The sequence below is a fragment of the Beta vulgaris genome, chromosome 6 (genome assembly GCF_026745355.1).
Source record: "Beta vulgaris subsp. vulgaris cultivar EL10 chromosome 6, EL10.2, whole genome shotgun sequence".
NCBI classification, from domain to species: Eukaryota; Viridiplantae; Streptophyta; class Magnoliopsida; order Caryophyllales; family Amaranthaceae; genus Beta; species Beta vulgaris.
This window is the reverse complement of record NC_079207.1, coordinates 67,877,181-67,897,166: the sequence shown is the minus strand read 5'-3', so window position 1 is coordinate 67,897,166 and position 19,986 is coordinate 67,877,181. Positions and strand designations below refer to the sequence as shown.

At 31.1% G+C, this 19,986-nt stretch overlaps 3 protein-coding genes across 3 annotated transcripts; 1 reads left to right on the top strand and 2 right to left on the bottom strand.

Moving 5' to 3' along the window:
• Positions 1-5,600: 5,600 nt before the first annotated feature.
• LOC125498197 (ubiquitin-like protein 5) lies at positions 5,601-7,550 on the bottom strand. Its single transcript, XM_048645878.1, has 2 exons — positions 7,415-7,550; positions 5,601-6,049 (listed from the first exon to the last, which is right to left on the bottom strand). Exon 2 carries the CDS (start codon positions 6,018-6,020, stop codon positions 5,799-5,801), a length of 222 nt encoding a protein of 73 aa, XP_048501835.1. The 5' UTR covers positions 6,021-6,049; positions 7,415-7,550; the 3' UTR covers positions 5,601-5,798.
• Positions 7,551-7,988: 438 nt separating this feature from the next.
• On the bottom strand, positions 7,989-10,049 carry LOC104898049 (RNA polymerase II C-terminal domain phosphatase-like 5). The gene is made up of 2 exons (XM_010685056.4): positions 9,686-10,049; positions 7,989-8,847 (listed from the first exon to the last, which is right to left on the bottom strand). Exons 1-2 carry the CDS (start codon positions 9,929-9,931, stop codon positions 8,260-8,262), a joined length of 834 nt encoding a protein of 277 aa, XP_010683358.3. The 5' UTR covers positions 9,932-10,049; the 3' UTR covers positions 7,989-8,259.
• Positions 10,050-13,507: 3,458 nt separating this feature from the next.
• On the top strand, positions 13,508-19,595 carry LOC104897731 (tropinone reductase-like 1). The gene is made up of 3 exons (XM_010684675.3): positions 13,508-13,766; positions 13,929-13,997; positions 18,569-19,595. The coding sequence occupies exons 1-3, from the start codon at positions 13,747-13,749 to the stop codon at positions 19,371-19,373; spliced, it is 894 nt and encodes a 297-aa protein (XP_010682977.1). The 5' UTR covers positions 13,508-13,746; the 3' UTR covers positions 19,374-19,595.
• The last annotated feature ends 391 nt before the right edge of the window (positions 19,596-19,986 follow it).

Here is a 19,986-nt window from a genome sequence, read left to right as displayed (position 1 = left end):
ATTTCTTGATTTAGGCTAAAGGCACATTAAAAAATTAATTATAGTTGCAATTGTAATTTATAAATCCAAATTTTTTTAACGAATTATTATGACTTGCAAGAAACAAGCAATATATAGGTAGGAAAAAAATCTAATAAAGTAATACTCTAGAACAACTAATAAATTTAAAAAATATGCATAGATATCCAAGTACATTTTTTTTTTACAAGTGCTTAAAATTATTACTTTTGTATATGGTTATCTTCATATTGGCACAGGTTTGATCAGTAAGTACTAATATAGATTTGTTGATAATGTTTTGCAAGATCTTAAAAATAAAAAAAATCGGTGTGATTAAATTTCACCTATTACTTTTAGTTTGACTTTCAATTTAAAAAAACTATATTTAACAGATTAAATATACGGTAAAAGAAAAAATTTGAGAAATTTAATCACAAAAAAGTTTAGAATTACCTGTGTCCATCTGTACAATTTTCCTTCTTTTAACCACCTTTGACATTCATTACGTTGTAAGTAATTTTGATCAAAAGAGCTTAAATCTTTGGTCTCTTTTGAATGAAGAAGTATGTTATCTAGATTAAGAACGAGGTGTAATTTCTTGCGTACTGTCAAACTTTTCAGATTTTCATCACGGATATGATCGATTGAGTAATTATGAAGTGAATAAGAATCAACATGATCCTGGTTTATAACTTCCATGATAAAAATTTCTTTGAGCTGCTTTTCGTAATGTAATCGATGGTTGTTTGGTTTGGGAATTTGTGCAAGTGCAATATATATAGATTTCAAAACCATCAACTGATGTTTCGATTAAATTCCTAATACTACTAAAATTCGGACCAACTTTGTGCTAAGTGCAATATAAAGGTCCTAATACTATTCCCCTAAAAAAAAGGTCCTAATACTACTAACATTAGGATTTCTGGCTCTTGGAGTGATACAATATCGCGTATGACATATTTTAAATTTACAAAATCTTATCTAATCCAAATCTAAATCTAATGTTTAATATAATAAGTACTCTTTAGTTTACACGTATATAAAAATAATAGAGTTCTCTTTAAAAAATATATATATACTTTTGAGGGGATTAGAGATCTATACATATTTAAATACATATAAAGAATTTTATATAAAGGAAAATTAGAATTTGATTTTGAATAAATAACCTAAATTATTATATATGTAAATTAAAAACAACTTTTGCTACATAATATCATAATATTATAATTTTGCACCATTACAGAGTGCTCGTAATATGTTTCAACATAAGATCCATTTACAATATAATTTTGTAGCTTATGAAAATATATTTATTTAGATGACTAATAACGTATTATTTACTCTTTATTTTGGATACACGATAAAAATAAATGTGCTATAGGTGATTATAGCATGAAACACGTTTATAGGTAATTATAGGTGAGTATTCCCTTTTGTTATAAAAGTAATCACATTTATTTGTAAGAGTGATACCCTTTTATTGTTACGAGTAACAACATATTTATATAAGTATTTTTATTTTTTTCACTGATAATGTCAAAAGTAACCACATATTTGTAAGAATAAGGTTACTCGTATGAAAAAAAAATGATGTATTTTTGTGAACAATTGGGGTTACTCATATAATTAATTAGATAGGGTTGTCATATGATTAAATGAGGTTACACATATATAGGAACGAATGAGATTACTCGTATGAATAAATGAGCTTACTTTTGTAAGAAAATTATGGTTACTCATATGATTAAGGGTGCGTTCTATTCAACTTATTGGCCCTGAACTTATTGGACCTTATCTGAACTGAACTTATTGAACCTGAACTGAACTTATTGGAACTTATTAAACCTGATTGGACCTGATTCAACTTATTGGACCTGATTGAACCTGATTGAACCTGATTGGAACTTATTGGACCTTATTGGAACTTATTAACCTTATTGAAACTTATTAGACCTTATTGGCCCTGATTGAAACTTATTAGACCTTATTGGACCTGATTGAAACTTATTTGACCTTATTGGACCTGATTGAAACTTATTTGACCTTATTAGACAAAAACATTGACCATGAATAACATAAATATTACCACTAACGTAAATACTACCCCTCAAAATTTTTTATGGAGTAATAATTATTATAATTCGTCCTTTAAAAATAATGATTATTAATTATCTCTTATAATAATTAATTTAACAAAAAAATTTACTATTTATATATTTGCCTATACATAACTTTCACCACTAATATATCTAATAGCTAGTCTTGTTTTGATTTTATAAAACACTAGTAGAAAATCAAAAGTTAATTAACATTTATTGTTAACAAGTTAACTTTCACCACTAATTGTTATTATTATTGTTAACCTTAATTATTTGACCATGATTATAATATTATTTAATAGCAATATGAATAATCAAATAATAGACAATAATACAAGTATAATACTATACATTGTGGTACTTTAATAAAAAATTCTAATAATAACATAATCAGCTAATAGTAATATGAATAATAAAATAATAGACATAATACAAATAAATATTAAAATTATAGACATAATACAAATAAATAATAAAATAATAGACATAATACAAATAGATAATAAAATAGTAGACACTAATACAAGTATAATACTATATAATCATTGTGGTACTTTAATTAAAATTCTAATAATAACATAATCAGCTAATAGTGATATGAAATTATGAATAACAAAATAATGGACAATAATACAAATGTTTATTAAAACATTGACTATTTGGACCTTATTGGACCTTATTAGACCTGATTGGAACTTATTGGACCTTATTATACTTGATTGAAACTTATTGGACCTTATTAGACCTGATTAGAACTTATTGCACCTGATTGGAACTTATTGGACCTTATTAGACCTTATTGGAACTTATTGCCCTTATTAGACCTTATTGCAACTTATCTGAACTTATCTGAACTTATTGGACCTGAAACTTAATTTTTTAAGTTGAACAGAACGCACCCTAAATAGGTTTCCCATATGGTTATTTAAGTCAGATTACTTGAATGAACAAATGGAGTTACTTTTGTGAAAGATTGGGGTTACTCTATTTCATAGGGTCGTCGTACATTTAAATGAGGTTACTGGTATGTTAAAATGAGGTTACTCATAAAACTAAACCAAGTTACTCATATGACCAAAATAGATTACTCATGGGATTATACAAGGTTACGCCAAAACTAAACGAGATTACTCTAAAAAGTAAATAGGGGTACTCATATGATATTTTAAGGTTACCATTTGAAACATGAGGCCCAGCTTACCAATTCTTTTTGATAAAGTTAAAAAAAGTAATTAATTAATAAAAATTTTATAAAGAATCCATGGATCGGAGAAACACACAATTTGCTTCAACAACAGAACCCCAAGTCATATTTCCAAAAAGTGTCTAGGAAATTCGTCCACCATCAGCAAAGGAAGAAGCCATCGATATAAACCTTCATTGTCAATCTCGAAAATAGGTTTGTTTTGCCCAGAATTTCTTCTGTAAATACCGAATTGTGGGTGATGATTGAAATTTTAACTTTTAATATATTTAAAATGAAAGAAAGTGCAAAAGGTGTCGCCGGGGAGGAGGAGAGAGAAACCAATCTATGGTTATTTAGAATGAACAATCAGAAAATTACTTGCGCTAAGCTTGTTATATGGGCCGGCCACACACAAAAGGTTATAGATTTGGCCGGTCATATATAAGAATTTGTATTAATTATTAGGTGCAATTTATAGGATTAAACAAAACCGTCTTAAAAATCTTAGCATTAAGGAAACTTTGTTGTTACAACAAAAATAATAATTTATTACGACAATTACATATGTATTAGAGTTTTGGATGATCGAGAAAAAAAAAAAGGTTTGATATTAGAAAACAACATTAGGATATTCTCTTATATGTATGTTGCGTATAACTTTTTACAAAACCAATACTATTGCTAGTATAGCACTTGGGATTCCTCGAAATAAATATATTTCAAAATAAGATCTTTTTGTCAAATAGTTGCATAGCCTAATATATTATAAATTATTAGTTGTTACATAATGAATCATTTATACAACCTAGAAAAAACCTCTATTATATATGCGAACTTATGACTTTTTGGTGTCTACCCTCTTTACCCATAATACTCCTAATAATCAAACAAAATTATTAATTGTATTCTCTCATTTTCTTTAAAAAGGAAAAAAAGGAGCCCTATAACACCAAAGCAGTTACATCTTACATCTAGTTACATCTTACATTTTCACCAGTAAAACCATAAATAGAACAATATTACTTGAATGACATAAGTTAAAAACTTCCACAAAATCACTTACGATGTTTGCGTGCATCAGATACTAGTGAAATATGAATTGTAACTAGCATACGACTATAAGATAATGAACCATCGTACAAAAAGAGTATATTACTTCCATTGTATCACTAGAGCCAATAATAACAAAATATATTACAACATCCGAGTCCGACCCCCCAACAAGAGTTTCTGCATACGGTGAGGCTCGAACTCGAGACCTCCCTTAAGAGACATCAAGCTGTTTAACACTTGAGCCAACTCTTGTTGGTAATCCATTACTAGTTTAGTGTCTTTAATTTACTTTCGTTATCATATTTCAAAACCTCTATTACAAGTAGTTTGGTAGGAAACTAAATAAGGTTGAGGTTCAGCATATACCACTGCTGAAAAAAGTAGAGCAAACACCATAGATTGCTACCTCAAGCAACTCATCCACATATAATATCTTGCTAGCTCATTTCAAAAATTGGACCGAAGAAGCAAAGGACGTGAGCTATTATGCAGCGCACAGCCGCACATTCAAGGAGAGCAAAAACGAGGAACTGCAATAAGCTCAATTGATTTCGTTACCATTAATTATTGGGCAAAAATTAGAATCTCATAGGATAGGATAGGATACTCTATACACAACTTCTGTGAGTTCTACCAAGTAAGTGTTGGCCCAGTGGTGATGGGACTGGCTTTGGTAGGACGGACCCGTGTTCGAATCCCCGCAACACCCTTGGGAGAGGAATGGAACCTAACCACCCCGAACTTGGCCTCGATCCGGATGTAACCCGAAGGGTGAACCGGGTGAAAATACCAAAAAAAAAAAAAAAAAAAAAAAACTTCTGTGAGTTCTGCGATTATGGAAAGATTCTACAATTCAAGGAAGAGCACAGAAAGAGGCCGGAGCAGCTTCACGTCTTTGTCAGAAACTCAGTATCTCAAATCTTCGTCACAAAAACACCCGAATTCGAGGTGGAGAAACCGTTAAGACTTTAGAAGATGATTCAGGAGAGATTCCTATACAGTTCCATTATTAACAAACCAATAAATTAACCCCCAAGGTTTGAACCGCAATTCATGAAGCATGTCTTCGTCAAAAACATGAATTCTCGGTTCTTCGTCACAAGCACCCGAATTTGAGATAGAGACAGGATTAAGTTTTAAGATCTTTTGGCATTTTCTTATTCCTATTCAATTTCAATGATTCACAAAACTAACAAATCCACAACCATGTACTTCAGCAATCAATTTAACTAACAAATAAAATTCACGGCCTTCGTTCGTTCATCCAAAAACCAATTCAAATTTCTAGATCATAATTCATCAATCACAAATTAAAAACAGAAAATCCATAGTTTCAAACGGAAATTCCGCAATTACTATTACCTATCTATAGCCGCGTAATTCTACTAATCAAAGTTTATAGAAAAACAACAGTGGTAGTAATCAAAGACAAAGCGAAAACGAGGCGTGCAACTTACTCAGTTGTAGTACAGTTCGAGGCCCATGCCATCGTGAATCTCGTAGTCTCGAAGAGTGATGTGATCCTTGTAAATGTTATACCACTTTTGAATTCGAATCTTATCAGAGCGAGTACCAGTTTGAGCAGCAACAAGCTTCTTCAGGTCGCCAATGGTGTCATCTTCATTGCACTTTACGCGTACTTTCTTCCCCAATCTGTCGTTCAACACTACCTCAATCATCCTTCCTTCTTTCTTCTTCGTGCTCTTTCCTGTGAAGGAGGATAGAGAGAGAATTAGGAATAAGAATGCATAACTTAACTATCTTATTTTTACGTTATTGTCAGTTTGTCACATTATTACTATTCACTTGATATTGCAACAATGTAATACCAAAGTAAAGAATATAAACATATAGAATAGTTCGTTTTCACTTGATATTTTATCGTCTCTACAATTCCGCCGTTGACTCCATAAATAAAGAACAATGACTTCATGGAGAAACTATAGCTTGTACTTATTTTAATATGTAGTATATGTTATTGTCATATTAGTACTATTCGAAATACTAACACCTATATGTACCTATCTAATTCTAACTAAAAAAATTTACGAATTAATAACTTTACTTCTGATTATCTTTAACAATGATTATAACTTTATTAGATGTGTTCTTATAGGAATTTGATGTCTATTATTCTCAATCCATCCCGTCCTCTTGTTGATATAGCTTATATTTCGTATTTAGCCATTCCAAAACTACAAATACCAACTTTAACACAATCATTATAACTTATTGATCTTATTATACCTAATTATGTAGTGAATTATTTGCGATTTTTTCAATATGATTACTCATCTTCCAGACTTCCAATCCACAATCACCTATCTCCCAATCAACCTTTAGACTTTCAATCTCTCTTAAACCCTAAAAATCAAACCCAAAACCTAAATTTCTTCGACGACGATGACATTGATTACCCACCTCAAATTCACCCCAATTTCTTCTACCAATTGTTGAACTTATTCTCTCTCCTCTGCTTCGCACTCCCTTCATCACTCTCTGTCTCTCTCGAATTCCAGTTGAAACATCAATAGCAGATTTCGATTGAAGGTTTTCTTTCTTTTTTTCAAATTAGGGTTTTTGCACTCTCCAGTTGTCTTACTATCTGTTCATTAGAACTATGATCACCTCAAAAAAAAAATTGGATTTTATTTCCGTCAAAAGATTCCCTCAAAACACAAAATATCCTCAATTTCCAAGTTATTAATCAATCAACAAAAACATCTTCCATCTCTAACTTATTAATCAATCAAACAAAAAATGAATACCAACTAAAACAAAATACTTCAGAAACTGCTAGTGCGAATTTCTAGTAACAATATCAAGATCTAATTTTTACTGCTTACAGGTAAATTGAGGAACTGATAGGGTAAACTAAACCATAAAAGAACTCATAAAACCCACTTTTTTTTTAACAAATTTGATGAACTAAAACAACAATTATGATCTCACTCTAATCCCAAAACTTCAAATAAATTATTCAATCTTTATACTTAAATTACCCAGAAACAAAGAATGAACAAATATCAAGAAAAAAGAATGAAAGATGGAGAGAGAAAGTCAGAAAACTAACCTTCCGATGAAGCAGAGAACCGACAGAAGAAAATGGTAATGGTAGTGCTCGCTTTGTTTTTGGGGGGATTTTAAAAAGTGAAGGTTTTTATAGTGATTGATTTGGTTAAAAAGATTTTTTTTTTTTTTTTGAATAGATTTGGTTAAAAAGACGGTTGTAGAAAAATTGGTAAGTGTGAAAAAAATTGGTAAAATGTCAAAGTGTGTAGATTAAAATGAAACGTAGGGATTATATAGGAAGTTGAATTATTTATTAAATGTTAGCTAACAGTGTTAAAAGTGGAGAAAGAGTACATTAATAACAAAAACGTCAATTTTTTTTTAAACCAGAACAAAAATGTCAATTGTTAACAAAACTTATTTTATTTCAAAGAAATCAAAAAAACAATTATTTGAACACATTAAATACAAAGTTAATTAGTGACTAGTATAAATAAAATTAAGATATATAAGGACAACCAATAAAATAATTACAATAATATTAACACATTAATAATAATCCGTGCATCGCACGAGTATTGAAACTAGTAAGAACTAAGCTATGTCGTTCTATAAATGTATGGGAGAATGAAATAGGTTTTTAAAAATCTGTAATAGCATTAAATTATAAAAAATTTAATATCAAATATTTAAAAAGAACACAATACTATCAGTACTCAAGATTTTACTTACCAAAATAAAAACTTAACTAACTAATGTTATACCTATCTTTTCTCCAAGATAGATTACTCAACAATAAAACAAATTATAATTAAACTAAATTAAAGATTTACTATTGCATCCTAGGTGAGTAAAAACTACTTTAGAACTAAATTAAGAGCAACAAAATACTTTTGGCGAATATCTTTATTTACAACCCCAATTATATAGTTCTAACTCCATTCGAACTTCAACTTTGAGGTTTTTATCAAACTTAAACCCGATCGATTGTCTCTTTACTTCAGCAATAGCATCCTTTACCTCTCGACGTCCTTCCTTGTCCTCGCGGTAGAACTCAGCATGAATCTTCTTTAAGTTTCTCAAGAGTCTCGCTAATTCTCCGTACTTTTCACTTTCATCTATCCAACGCCTCGACAAAGATTTGGTATCTGATGATATGTCTTCAAAAAAGTTGTATGATGGAATTTCAATCACACTTTTAGTATTATTGTCCCAAACATCTTTTGTATTATCAACTATCAAGACAACCCTTTCATGTGATAATACAAGATCTAGTCCTTTATTCAATGGCGACACACAATCTTCACTCGTAAGCACTTGCGAATGTGCAAAATACAACCCCTTAGGATCAAGAATGTCAAGCATCTTCCTTGCATATACCCGATCTCCTAGTGTGAATATCGAGAAATCGAACAATTTGTTTGCTTCTTGAAGGAAGGTTTGAACATATGGCCTTAATTTGGTCACCCAGTATTTTCCGTTCCATTGTTTTCCCTGGTATTGAAACTTTATGTTAGTTTATCAATAATAATATAAACAAGTAAAATAAATTTCTATCATAACTTGACAAGTGACATTATTTACAATACATATAGGCTCTATAAACAATACTAATACACTAATTATTTGCCTGACTAATTCGCCATAAGAGTAATCACAGATTTTCTATAGCACATTTGAAGACAATACTACAAATTAAGATTGATTTGATAAAGATGTCGAAGATTTTCAAATTTAGGATTTTAATTCGCTTGCTAGCTCATAATATGATATTGATGTCACACTGCACTGCATCCTCGCTCATGATCCAATTGTTGGAAAATACTACGTCTACGAGTTATTATTTTAGATATATTATCAAAAAATTACAAAGACTTTCTTAAAAAAAATAAGCTAATACAAAATACCGACATCCTTGAATCTCCATACTAACTTATAGTTTTGACCCAAATTAAACGTAAATTAAGAAATAATTATAGTTAATATACTATGTAATTTCTTGATTAATACTCTAGAACGACTAACAAATTTAAATAATATGCATAGATATCCAAGTATACTTTTTTACAAGTGCTTAAAATTATTATTTTTTTATATGGTTATCTTCATTTTGGCACAGATTTGATCTGTAAGTTGTAAGCATTTAGATTTGTTAATAAGAACAATATATAATCTTTTGCAAGGTCTTAAAAATAAAAAAATTCGGTGTGATTAGATTTCACCTATTACTTTTAGTTTGACTTTCAATTTTAAAAAAATATAATTACCAGATAAAATATACGGTAAAAGAAAAAAAATTGAGAAATTTAATCACAAAAAAGTGTAGAATTACCTGTGTCCATCTATAAAGTTTTCCTTCCATTAACCACCTTTGACATTCATTACGTTGTAAGTAATTTTGATCAAAAGAGCTTAAATCTTTGGTCTCTTTTGAATGAAGAAGTATGTTATCTAGATTAAGAACGAGGTATAATTTCTTGCGTACTGTCAAACTTTTCAGATTTTCATCACGGATATGATCGATTGAGTAATTATGAAGTGAATAAGAATCAACATGATCTTGGTTTATAACTTCCATGATAAAAATTTCTTTGAGCTGCTTTTCGTAATGTAATCGATGGTTGTTTGGTTTGTGACTTTGTGCGACTGCAATATATATGGATTTCAAAATCTTGCGTTTGGTAATGTAATATATGGTTGTTTGGTTTATGACTTTGTGCAAGTGCAATATATATAGATTTCAAAACCATCAACTGATGTTTCGATTAAATTCCTAATACTACTAAAATTCGGACCAACTTTGTGCTAACTGCTAAGTGCAATATAACAGGTCCTAATACTATTAACTTAGAAAAAAGTCCTAATACTACTAAGATTAGGACTTTTGGCTCTGGGAGTGATACAATATCACGTATGACATATTTTAAATTTACAAAATCTTATCTAATCCAAATCTAAATCTAATGTTTGATATAATAAGTACTCTTTAGTTTAATATAATATCATTATAAATGCGACCTTGTTTCTGTATCAATTTGGTAAAAAGGGCTTTTTTATTTGCAACCTTACTTCTCTGTTCTTTTAGATTGAAATGAACCGTACTAAACCTGTTTGAACTGAACTGCACCGAATTTGTCTAAACTGAAGTGAATGAAAACTGTGAGAGCAAACTAACTGGACTGAAATAATTTTTTCCGAACTGAATTTTCATTAATTCAGTCGAAAAAACATAGCCTGAGCCTACTATAACATTGAGATTACGGTTAATTAAACGACTTTGACTACATTCATATGATAGTTAGACCTCAAAAACATGAAAACAAAAAGATCCGACAGAAAAATGTTACATCTCTGTAGATACAAATTGAAGTTGAAAATTTGCTTCAAGTAATAAATACATTAACTCTAAAGATACTAATCAATTGGTCACAAAAAATAGTACTAGAATAAGAAGATGAAATGAGGCAACAATATAACACAAGCCTAGCTTACTAGCACTAGCAGCTGATGTACTCCTCCCAATAATCTCACCGGAGCTCGGTGCCGGACCATACGCCATCGCATATGGAGCCGAAGCCGTCGGAAAAAAGTCGGAAATGCCGCCGGGTGTCGGCGCCATTGTGGTTGGGTATGGAAGAACAGCTGGAGAAGCTGATATCAAGTTAAATGGTGATTCAGAAGCTGCATACACTTCTTTCAATGTTACCATTATAACTAGTATGATAGCATGAGCTACTAAAACACTTGATACTTTGATCATACTAGTAGACATATATATTTGTTTTGGTATTACAAACAATGAAATTATTTGGTTATTGTAGGACTGCATACACAATTTTCATTATATAGATCATGTAGAATAGTAAATGTAAATCGCATAGAACATGAATGTGAGATTTTTATTTTACTAGATAGTGGGTTTGGTAGTCACGAGAAAGTAAAGGGTACATATTTTTGTGTCAAATTGTAGTTTTAATAATTGATGAGATTTTGTTGTGTAGTTATGTGTTGGGCATTGTATTCAGAGATTCTTTGGTTTTTTGTGCTGTCTTTTCTTTGTGTAGGATCCCATAAGTGCTTTGTTGATCGGAGAAACTGATGGTTTAGAGGTGAGACACATGGTTGGATCACTTGGCATGCACATGGGAGGTTTTCACTCAAGATGATTTGATTGTACTGCTAAGGTGCATCGTTTTAAGGAGCTAGTATGTTAAGATACTCTACAATTAAATGTGTTAATTGAATATATTCAAAGTGTAGCATATTATGTGTTGGAGATATATTATTGGCTAGGGCTTATTTGAAAATGACTTTTAAACACGACTATGTTCATTTTAAGAGAAAATCAGATATAGGTCGAGATTTGTTGATCTGCATGAGAGAATAAGATGAATCATAGATAAACATAGAAATTAGTGATCATTTAATCCATCTATTGTTAATTAGTTTTAGAATAGAATACCATGAGGTTTATATATGTAGTCAACTCACCTCAGACATGTGATTGTGTTAAACTCATGAAATAATTTAATAAAATCTCAAAACAAACAAAGATCATGGTGTACTATTACTCACTTAGTCCCAAACAAGGAGCCTTCATTAAGTTGAAACTCTTCCATTCTGATTAAGCTCCAAATGAGCAAATGCGCAAAAAGCTTAGATGACTGAGTTGTAGCATGGACAAAGATGTATAATAAAAACTATAGATGGTCAACACAGGATAGATAACTCACACCATCAAATGGCTGCTCAAGATCCAAAGAGGAGCACTAAGAATTTGTGGTCAATCACAAAGACGACTATCTAAAATCTTAATTTTGGAATTACATGTCTGTATAAACTAGAAAAAAAAAATTCGTGTTAATGCTTACAAATGTAAAGAATACTCAAGAAAATTACCTTAACTTCGATCCCTTTGCGTATGTAACTGTATCTTTTGTGGTTTATACATAAAGGGAATTAGAGAAAAAGAGGTATCTAGAATTCAATGAGTATTGTAGTGTAAATTGGGAGAAATCTTAGCCTCTCGAAAGTCTTGACTTATCTATAATCCTTTCTCTATTAATACAATCAATTCTCTTTCTCTTGCTCACTTCCATTTTCTTCTTACTGCCATCTTCAATATTCTGCAATTAATTACTTAACTTGTCATCTGAGGTAGATATGTTATATTCAAGCAATCAAGACTGAGGCCCAAAGAAAAAGGCTAATTTAAGATAAGACATTCTTTATCAAAATCTAATATCTATTTTACTTTGGTATTATAACGTGTGTGTGAGACATTATGAGGCAAATAAAGCATCATGAAGCACCTCTTTGTAACCACCTTATATAGGGATATGAGGGTTAGAAAGTGAGTACATACATTACATCATCTTGAGAGAAAATTCAGATTTTCTCCTTGCTCTTCCTTCCCCCCATTCGACTACCATACACCGCAAAAAGCAAGAGGGTTTTCCTCTTTTCCGTACTAGCATACATGGTGAACTAAGGGTTGTTCGTGGACCAACACTAGAGGAACGACATTTGATGTTCTAACGAATCTCCACTAGAAAGCTTGTGGTGTAAGAGAAATTCACGCATCAAGAGGTACAATTCTAAAAACTTATTAGATTCATGTTAATTTATGCAAAAATCTTGAATTAGATGTTTGGGTATATGATACTCGTTTTTCGCATTGAGCATCTATAATCCTATACTAGGATGTTTGCTTTGGTTTTGTTTGTCTAGAAGGAAGCTCAAGCTCAAACTTGGACATCTAATAAACATTAGGGTTTAATAGGTTTAATAGGCTCCATTAATCTCAAGCATTTTCCTCAAGAACAGAAACTGATTCAATGAGGAATAAAGGGCCACACAACATGGGCCCATGACACAAACTTCTCGATTAGATAAGTCCAGTTAAATTTGCAAGGTCTAGTTCTTCAGCCCAATTGATCTCCAATTCTCCATTTCATGATCACGTTCATGGAACCTTGCACTAAGTCTCATAGCTACGACTCAAGTCTCAACCTCTTATAATACTTTTTTTTATAGGCCCATGAAATTTTCAACCAAAAAGACCAAAACTATAACCCATATTAGGCATCTATTTAAAGATCATAAGTTTTTAGAACCAAGTATATTCGAAAAATTTGTAAGCAGACTCAAAATATGTTTTATTTATATTATTTTCATATTATAGAAATTAAATAAAATTAAATTATACATAATATTTGTGAAAAACTCGAAATAATTTTGATACCACTACTATATAAGTAGTTTAAACACCTCCAATATCCATACACGAAAATTAATGTTTTAACACACCACTACTAATAAGCAATAACTAACCTCGCACAGTCTTTTTCACTTACATCAATCCACTTCTTCTTCCCCAGCTCAAGCTACAAAATGCTTAAATTGCTGAGAAGGTAAACCAGCAAATTTAAACTAAATTTTCACATGTCGAATATATTCATTTTATTTAGCACCAATGATTTGGAGTATTAATTATTCATTTATATCTTTGACATGAAATTATTAAATTGAATGATAGTTCATTTCATCCTTTTTCTTGGGTATATATATTTCAGAGATATCAAACGAGTCTTCTATCAACATGCAAGATCTTCATCCACTACTTCTCCTATATCTACTGGAAGGTATATATCAATATATGCCATCAAAATTTGTGCAATTTGTATATAATTGGCCTTTTTACAGCTACAAGAGTACAAGTAAGTTATTTGATCGAGGTTCCTGATGTTATACGCATTTTTTCATCCTCTGTTAATTTCGTCTTGGGCCGTCGCGCTCTTTATCTATATACTTCCTCCATTCTAAATTACTCGCTAATACTTTGAAAAAAACATTATACATTGAAGAGAGTTTAACCGCATACAAACTTGCATATTTCTATCCTAATAGTTATATAAGTTGGTCATATTTTAATTTCTCTAATTCTTCATATAGGACAACTAATAACTCATCTCAAACTCACATATAAGTTATCTATACAAATATATTAAGGGTTATGCTATATGAGCCCTTTCATGTATTTCATGTCAATAAAAAAAATTTAAAAATTGCATAGTATAGGCCATAGGGTTTGATCTCAAGACCTCAAATATATATAATACTAAAGTCTTAACCAGGCTAAGTTGTATTTAATGTTATTGTCATAAAGTATTATATAAATAAATGAAATTTTTTCTTACCCGGGACATTACGCAGACCTAATAACTAGTTTTCCTTACAAACTTGAACCATGAATTACGCTGAAATAATAATGATGCCTGCGCGAAGTAATTATAAGTTTTTTTAACTGTCTAATAATTGTATTCGATTATTCAATTCAAATTATCCAAAATCAATGTTAGATGTATTTTTAACGCATTATAAAACTAATCCACTTCTACATAATTTGTTAATTGGTAACAAATTCACTCCAATGAACGAAAAATGTCATGGCTCACAGTCACATAGTCACGTGTAACTTAAATATATAGAAATCAATCGAAAATTAAGTTAGATATTTGAAATGTTTGTAGTAGTAGTCTAGGTGATCATTGAAGCCTCGCGCCAATTTTTGATCGCGTTGTCCTTTAATTTTATGGCAGGTTTGATTTTGCCCGATTTTTTGTCCAACCTAATTTTCGGTTCCCTTCTTATCTTGGGGAGCATGTATAAAAGGCTCTTTTCAATGTATAAAAAAATGAGCACGATACACTCTAGTGCATAATCCACGCTTTATTTAATGTTAAAGAAAGCCGAACATATTTTTTGTAACACTCCGCTACTTATGTCTTATTTTGTTGCTCCTCCCATGTTTTTACACTTTTTTTTTCTCCCTTGTAAAACTTTCTCCAAATAAAGAGAATGAAAAATTGTTTTAAATAAGTCAATATTAGCGCGATCTTCCCTATTTAATTTTACCTTTTGATTATCCCTGATTGAGTTAGTTTTGTATGCTTATTTTCTTCTATTAAGTTTTAACCTGTTTGGACTTGTTTAGTGGGTTACTTATGATACGTCTTACAACATCCCACCCCCCACCCTCGCCTGTTTTAGAAGAAGGGACATTGTAACACGTATTATAAGTAACTCATTAAACAAGTCACAAACAGGTTAAAATTCAATAGAAGAAAACAAACATACAAGTCTAACTCAACCAGGGATAATCAGAAGGTTGTAGATTTAAAATGATAAGATCGCACAAAGATTAACTTATTATAAAAACAATTCCTAAAGAGAATACAAAAGCTTCAAACCCCGGGGATGGAAATCACCTTTATAAAATCACGTTCACACCTCGTGCCCTTTCGTCTTATATTTAGTACTCTACCATTAATTTTCTCTAAGTCAATACAGAACACATACTTCCCGAATTATTAGCATTAAATCCCTCACATAATGAATTATTAGCATTAAATCCCTCACATAATGGTAGAGTGATTTTAAGGATTAACAACTCTCCTACGACAGAAAGAAAATGTGTTTGAAATTAGGATAAAGAGAAGTTAACATTCATAAATGTGATTTTTTTACTATAATTCCTCTCTCTAATATATTGTATTCAATATCAAATTCTTCCATGTCCGTGAAACTATCTTTGACAACCCTTAAGATCACCTAAATATTTCTCGAGTAATTTGTTTAGACAATAATGTCTTCTTCTTTTGGATATATTTTCAGTTCAATTCAATTTCTCGCACTTCAGTTCAATTCATATCCATTCGGTTCAAACACTCTCTCGTATTGGACTTTCTCCCAATTCAGTTAAGTTCAATTTAGTTTCTCTCAATCCAGAATAACGAGACCTAACGCCTAACTTGACATTAATGTCAATATGTTCATATTATTATATGTTAAAATCCAATAAGTTCATGCCCCCCACACATTGTTTTATGGGCCAGGCGCAAGGACGATAATCTCTTTTAGGTCCTAGGACAACTAAATGATTGACAAAATTGCAATTTTCCCTGTTTTATAATCATTCTGTTCCTTTCCACCTTGCCCACATTTTCATCTGTCCAATATATTAATCAAAGCCTAATCATACAATTATCTCACTAAACAAAGCCACGCCTAAATAATTGACTTGAATTACTAAAACCTTTTTTTTTCTCCAACTAAATATCATACTCCATTATCTAATGCATCTTGATATCGCATTATTACTTTAATAAAATTATCCAGACATGGTAATCAAAGAAGGATAAGATTTTTTCTACTTTTTATCTGTGAATAGATAATGGCCTATCTTTTTACACAAATATGATATTATATTATATTAAAATAGGATGGTTATCAATTACATAATGGAGAAATCAGTCGCAGCGATACTTTATTCGTTTCAATTTACTTGCAACATCGCAGTGTAACACATTTATATACTCTTTTTTAACCATATATTATGAATTTATGATTAATATATAAGATTAAATATAGTTATGTGATACTTTGAAAATATTAAATTTTTATAAATTTTTCTTATTAATAACTAAAGATATTAATTGTTAGAGTCGTGTATTAGGAGATGTAAAAATCTATATATATGTAGCAAGTAAATTGGAATAGAGGAAATATGAAGGATTAGTTGGTGTTCAAACTACTATAAATAATTTTATTTTGTTATGTTTTACAGCATTACTTATTATGATTAAAACATTCAGCATCATTAATCCTTCCCACATAATTTCCTTCAACTCTGCAAGAATATTGAGACTTACCTCAAAAAACTCATCTGGTCCATGTATGATCTCACTCAAAAATAGGAATGACAATCCAGTTCGGATCCGATCCCTAGTTCATTTCGATCTGAAGGGAAAAATTCGAGTCAATTTGGGTAAAAAATAAATTGAATCTGATTCGTTTAAAAAATGCAACTCCGAGTAGGAAAAGGGTCAGAGTCAGATCCCATAAAAAAATCCAACATCCGAATCTGACTCCGACTTAAGGCAATTAATCCTTTTGTATATTTATATTAATGAATTATGCATGTATAATCTGACTAGTACTTAAAGGCAATTGTGTATTTGTGTTATTAATGATTTTTCCATTGAAGATATTTTTGTTAAAAATAATAGTAATGTTAAGATTATTTGTACTATATATGATTTCCATCTTATTATTCAAAAAATAGTAATTATAAGATTATTTATATTATAGAAGATTTTTCTATTTAAAAAATGGGGCTAAAAAAAAGTCGGATCAGAGTCGGAGTTGAATGTTAGGATTTTAAGACAGATCGAAGTCGGAGTCGAATGTTAGGATTTTAAGTCGGATTTCAGAGTCAGAGACATAATCCGGTTCAAGTCCGACCCGTTGATTTCCCTACCCAAAAGCTTGAACCATAGCAAAGCTTGTTTTTTGACCCATGCTCGTATTTATTTTTGCACGAGAAATAGATTTCTCCCCACTGGAACCTTCGTCATGGCGATTATATTTGCCGATAGCACAAAATTCTCTACTTGTTGCTTTAGAATTGATTGAAACACCTAATGACATAAAGTCCATTTACTACATTCTTTAAAATATGGTTATAAAGAAGTTAATTGGTCCGTTAATCTATACAAATATATTAAAAGGCTTAAGAAATTGCATAATAAAGGGTTTGATCCCTAGACCTCAAGTACATATACTAATGTTTTAACCACTAGGGTAAGTTGTATTTAGTGTTATCATCATAAAGTATATATTAATAAATGTAAATTTTTCTTACCTCGAGCCCGGACCTAATAACTAGTTGGGTTTCAAATGTTGGTCACTGAATATTTTAGTTGCTAAGTTACGAATATTTTTGGAGACAATTTTATCCCATCAAAGCTATCTAGTTAGAAAGGCGACCTAATTGCCTTCTTTTTTGTTATGCTATGAAAAGAAAATGTAGGTTATTTTCATCCTTATATTTCTTTGCATCACAAATCGAATAGATGAACCCTTCAAAGTATAAACAAAGTAAGATGGTAACCTTAAACCGTTCAAAAATTATTAAAAATGACGGTCTAATTTAAATATAAAAGTAAATTTAGTAATTAAATTAATTAAATTAGTCACTGAAAGAAATTAACCTACTCACTATTGGAGTAATTCTCTTTTTAATATCGGGCTTACCATTACCTAATTTTAATTTTAAAGTAGACGATTTCTTACAAGACAAACTCTCGTTCGTTAAGTAATACTTCCTAGAAAGAATGCTCCTAATGAACCTCCCCCTTGTTACAAATTACAGGCTTGAAGGTAAGATCGCTCTAATAACAGGTGGTGCAAGTGGACTGGGTAAAGCTACAGCCCAAGAGTTCGTTAAACAAGGAGCCCATGTCTTGATAGCTGACATTAATGCTAAGTTGGGTCCAGAAGTGGCCCAAGATTTAGGCCCAAAAGCAGATTACATCCAATGTGATGTTGGTGTTGAGGACCAAGTAGCCCAAGCAGTTGATACTGTGATGGCCCACTACGGAAAACTCGACATCATGTACAACAATGCTGGCATAATAGGCTCATACTACCCACCTAGCATAACTAATCTTGACATGGACCTATTTGATCAAGTCATACGTGTCAATGTTCGAGGCGCGGTTATAGGGGTCAAGCATGCAGCCCGAGTCATGAAACCGATGGGGTCGGGCTCGATCCTGTGTACCGCAAGCGTATGTGCGACGACGGGTGGGATTGGCGCACACCCATATACCATATCCAAGTTTTCAGTACTAGGAATAGTAAAGTCCTTAGCTAGTGAGTTATGCCAATATGGGGTGAGAATTAATTGTATATCACCACATTCTGTTGCAACTCCTGTGGTGCTACAAAATTTTAAAAATATCTATCCTAAGAAAACAGTACAACAAATTATGGAACTTATTGGTGGACTAGGGGAATTAAAAGGAGCTACATGTGAAGAAATTGATGTAGCAAAGGCAGCTTTGTATTTGGCTTCTGATGATGCTAAGTATGTGACGGGTCATAATCTTGTTGTGGATGGAGGCTTCACTTCTTTCAAAACTCTTCCGTTACCCCCTCGTGACCCATTTGTATAATGAACACGGCTCATTCTGTAAGCGTTTTTCTCCTAGATATAGTGAGTATTTCTATTTCTATCATCTTTATTCAAATAGATAAATCGGTCTAAATAACCAGACCGTTTATTATAAGTTGTACAATATTATAAAGGAGGGTTTTCCTTGTTTGTGTTTTCATTACCGTGTTATAGAAACAATACTATATTTGTTAATAAATGTAATAATTTTGTTTTGCTTGTACATTTCATTATAGAGTGAAGCAATAATGCAACCTTTTTTTTCATATTATCTCATATAACCCTAATATATAACCCTTTTCCCCAAATTACTTTCACATTGTCACCCTTATCGCGAATAACTCTAAATTTGTAATTTATCATTAAACACGACGAAATTACAAGCGACGTAAACTTGGTTTGACTTTAGATGTGTTTGGTGCCGTAATAATTTTGTTTTGCTTGTACATTTCATTATAGATTGAAGCAATGCAACCTTTTTTTTTTAGGGGGACAATAGAGAGATCATGATATACTTCTTGGCGGTCTATTGCTTGCTAAAATAAAAGCACATGCCAGGATTTCATCAAAAAGGGAGGGTTATGTCATTTCCAATTTATGGTGATGTTAACATG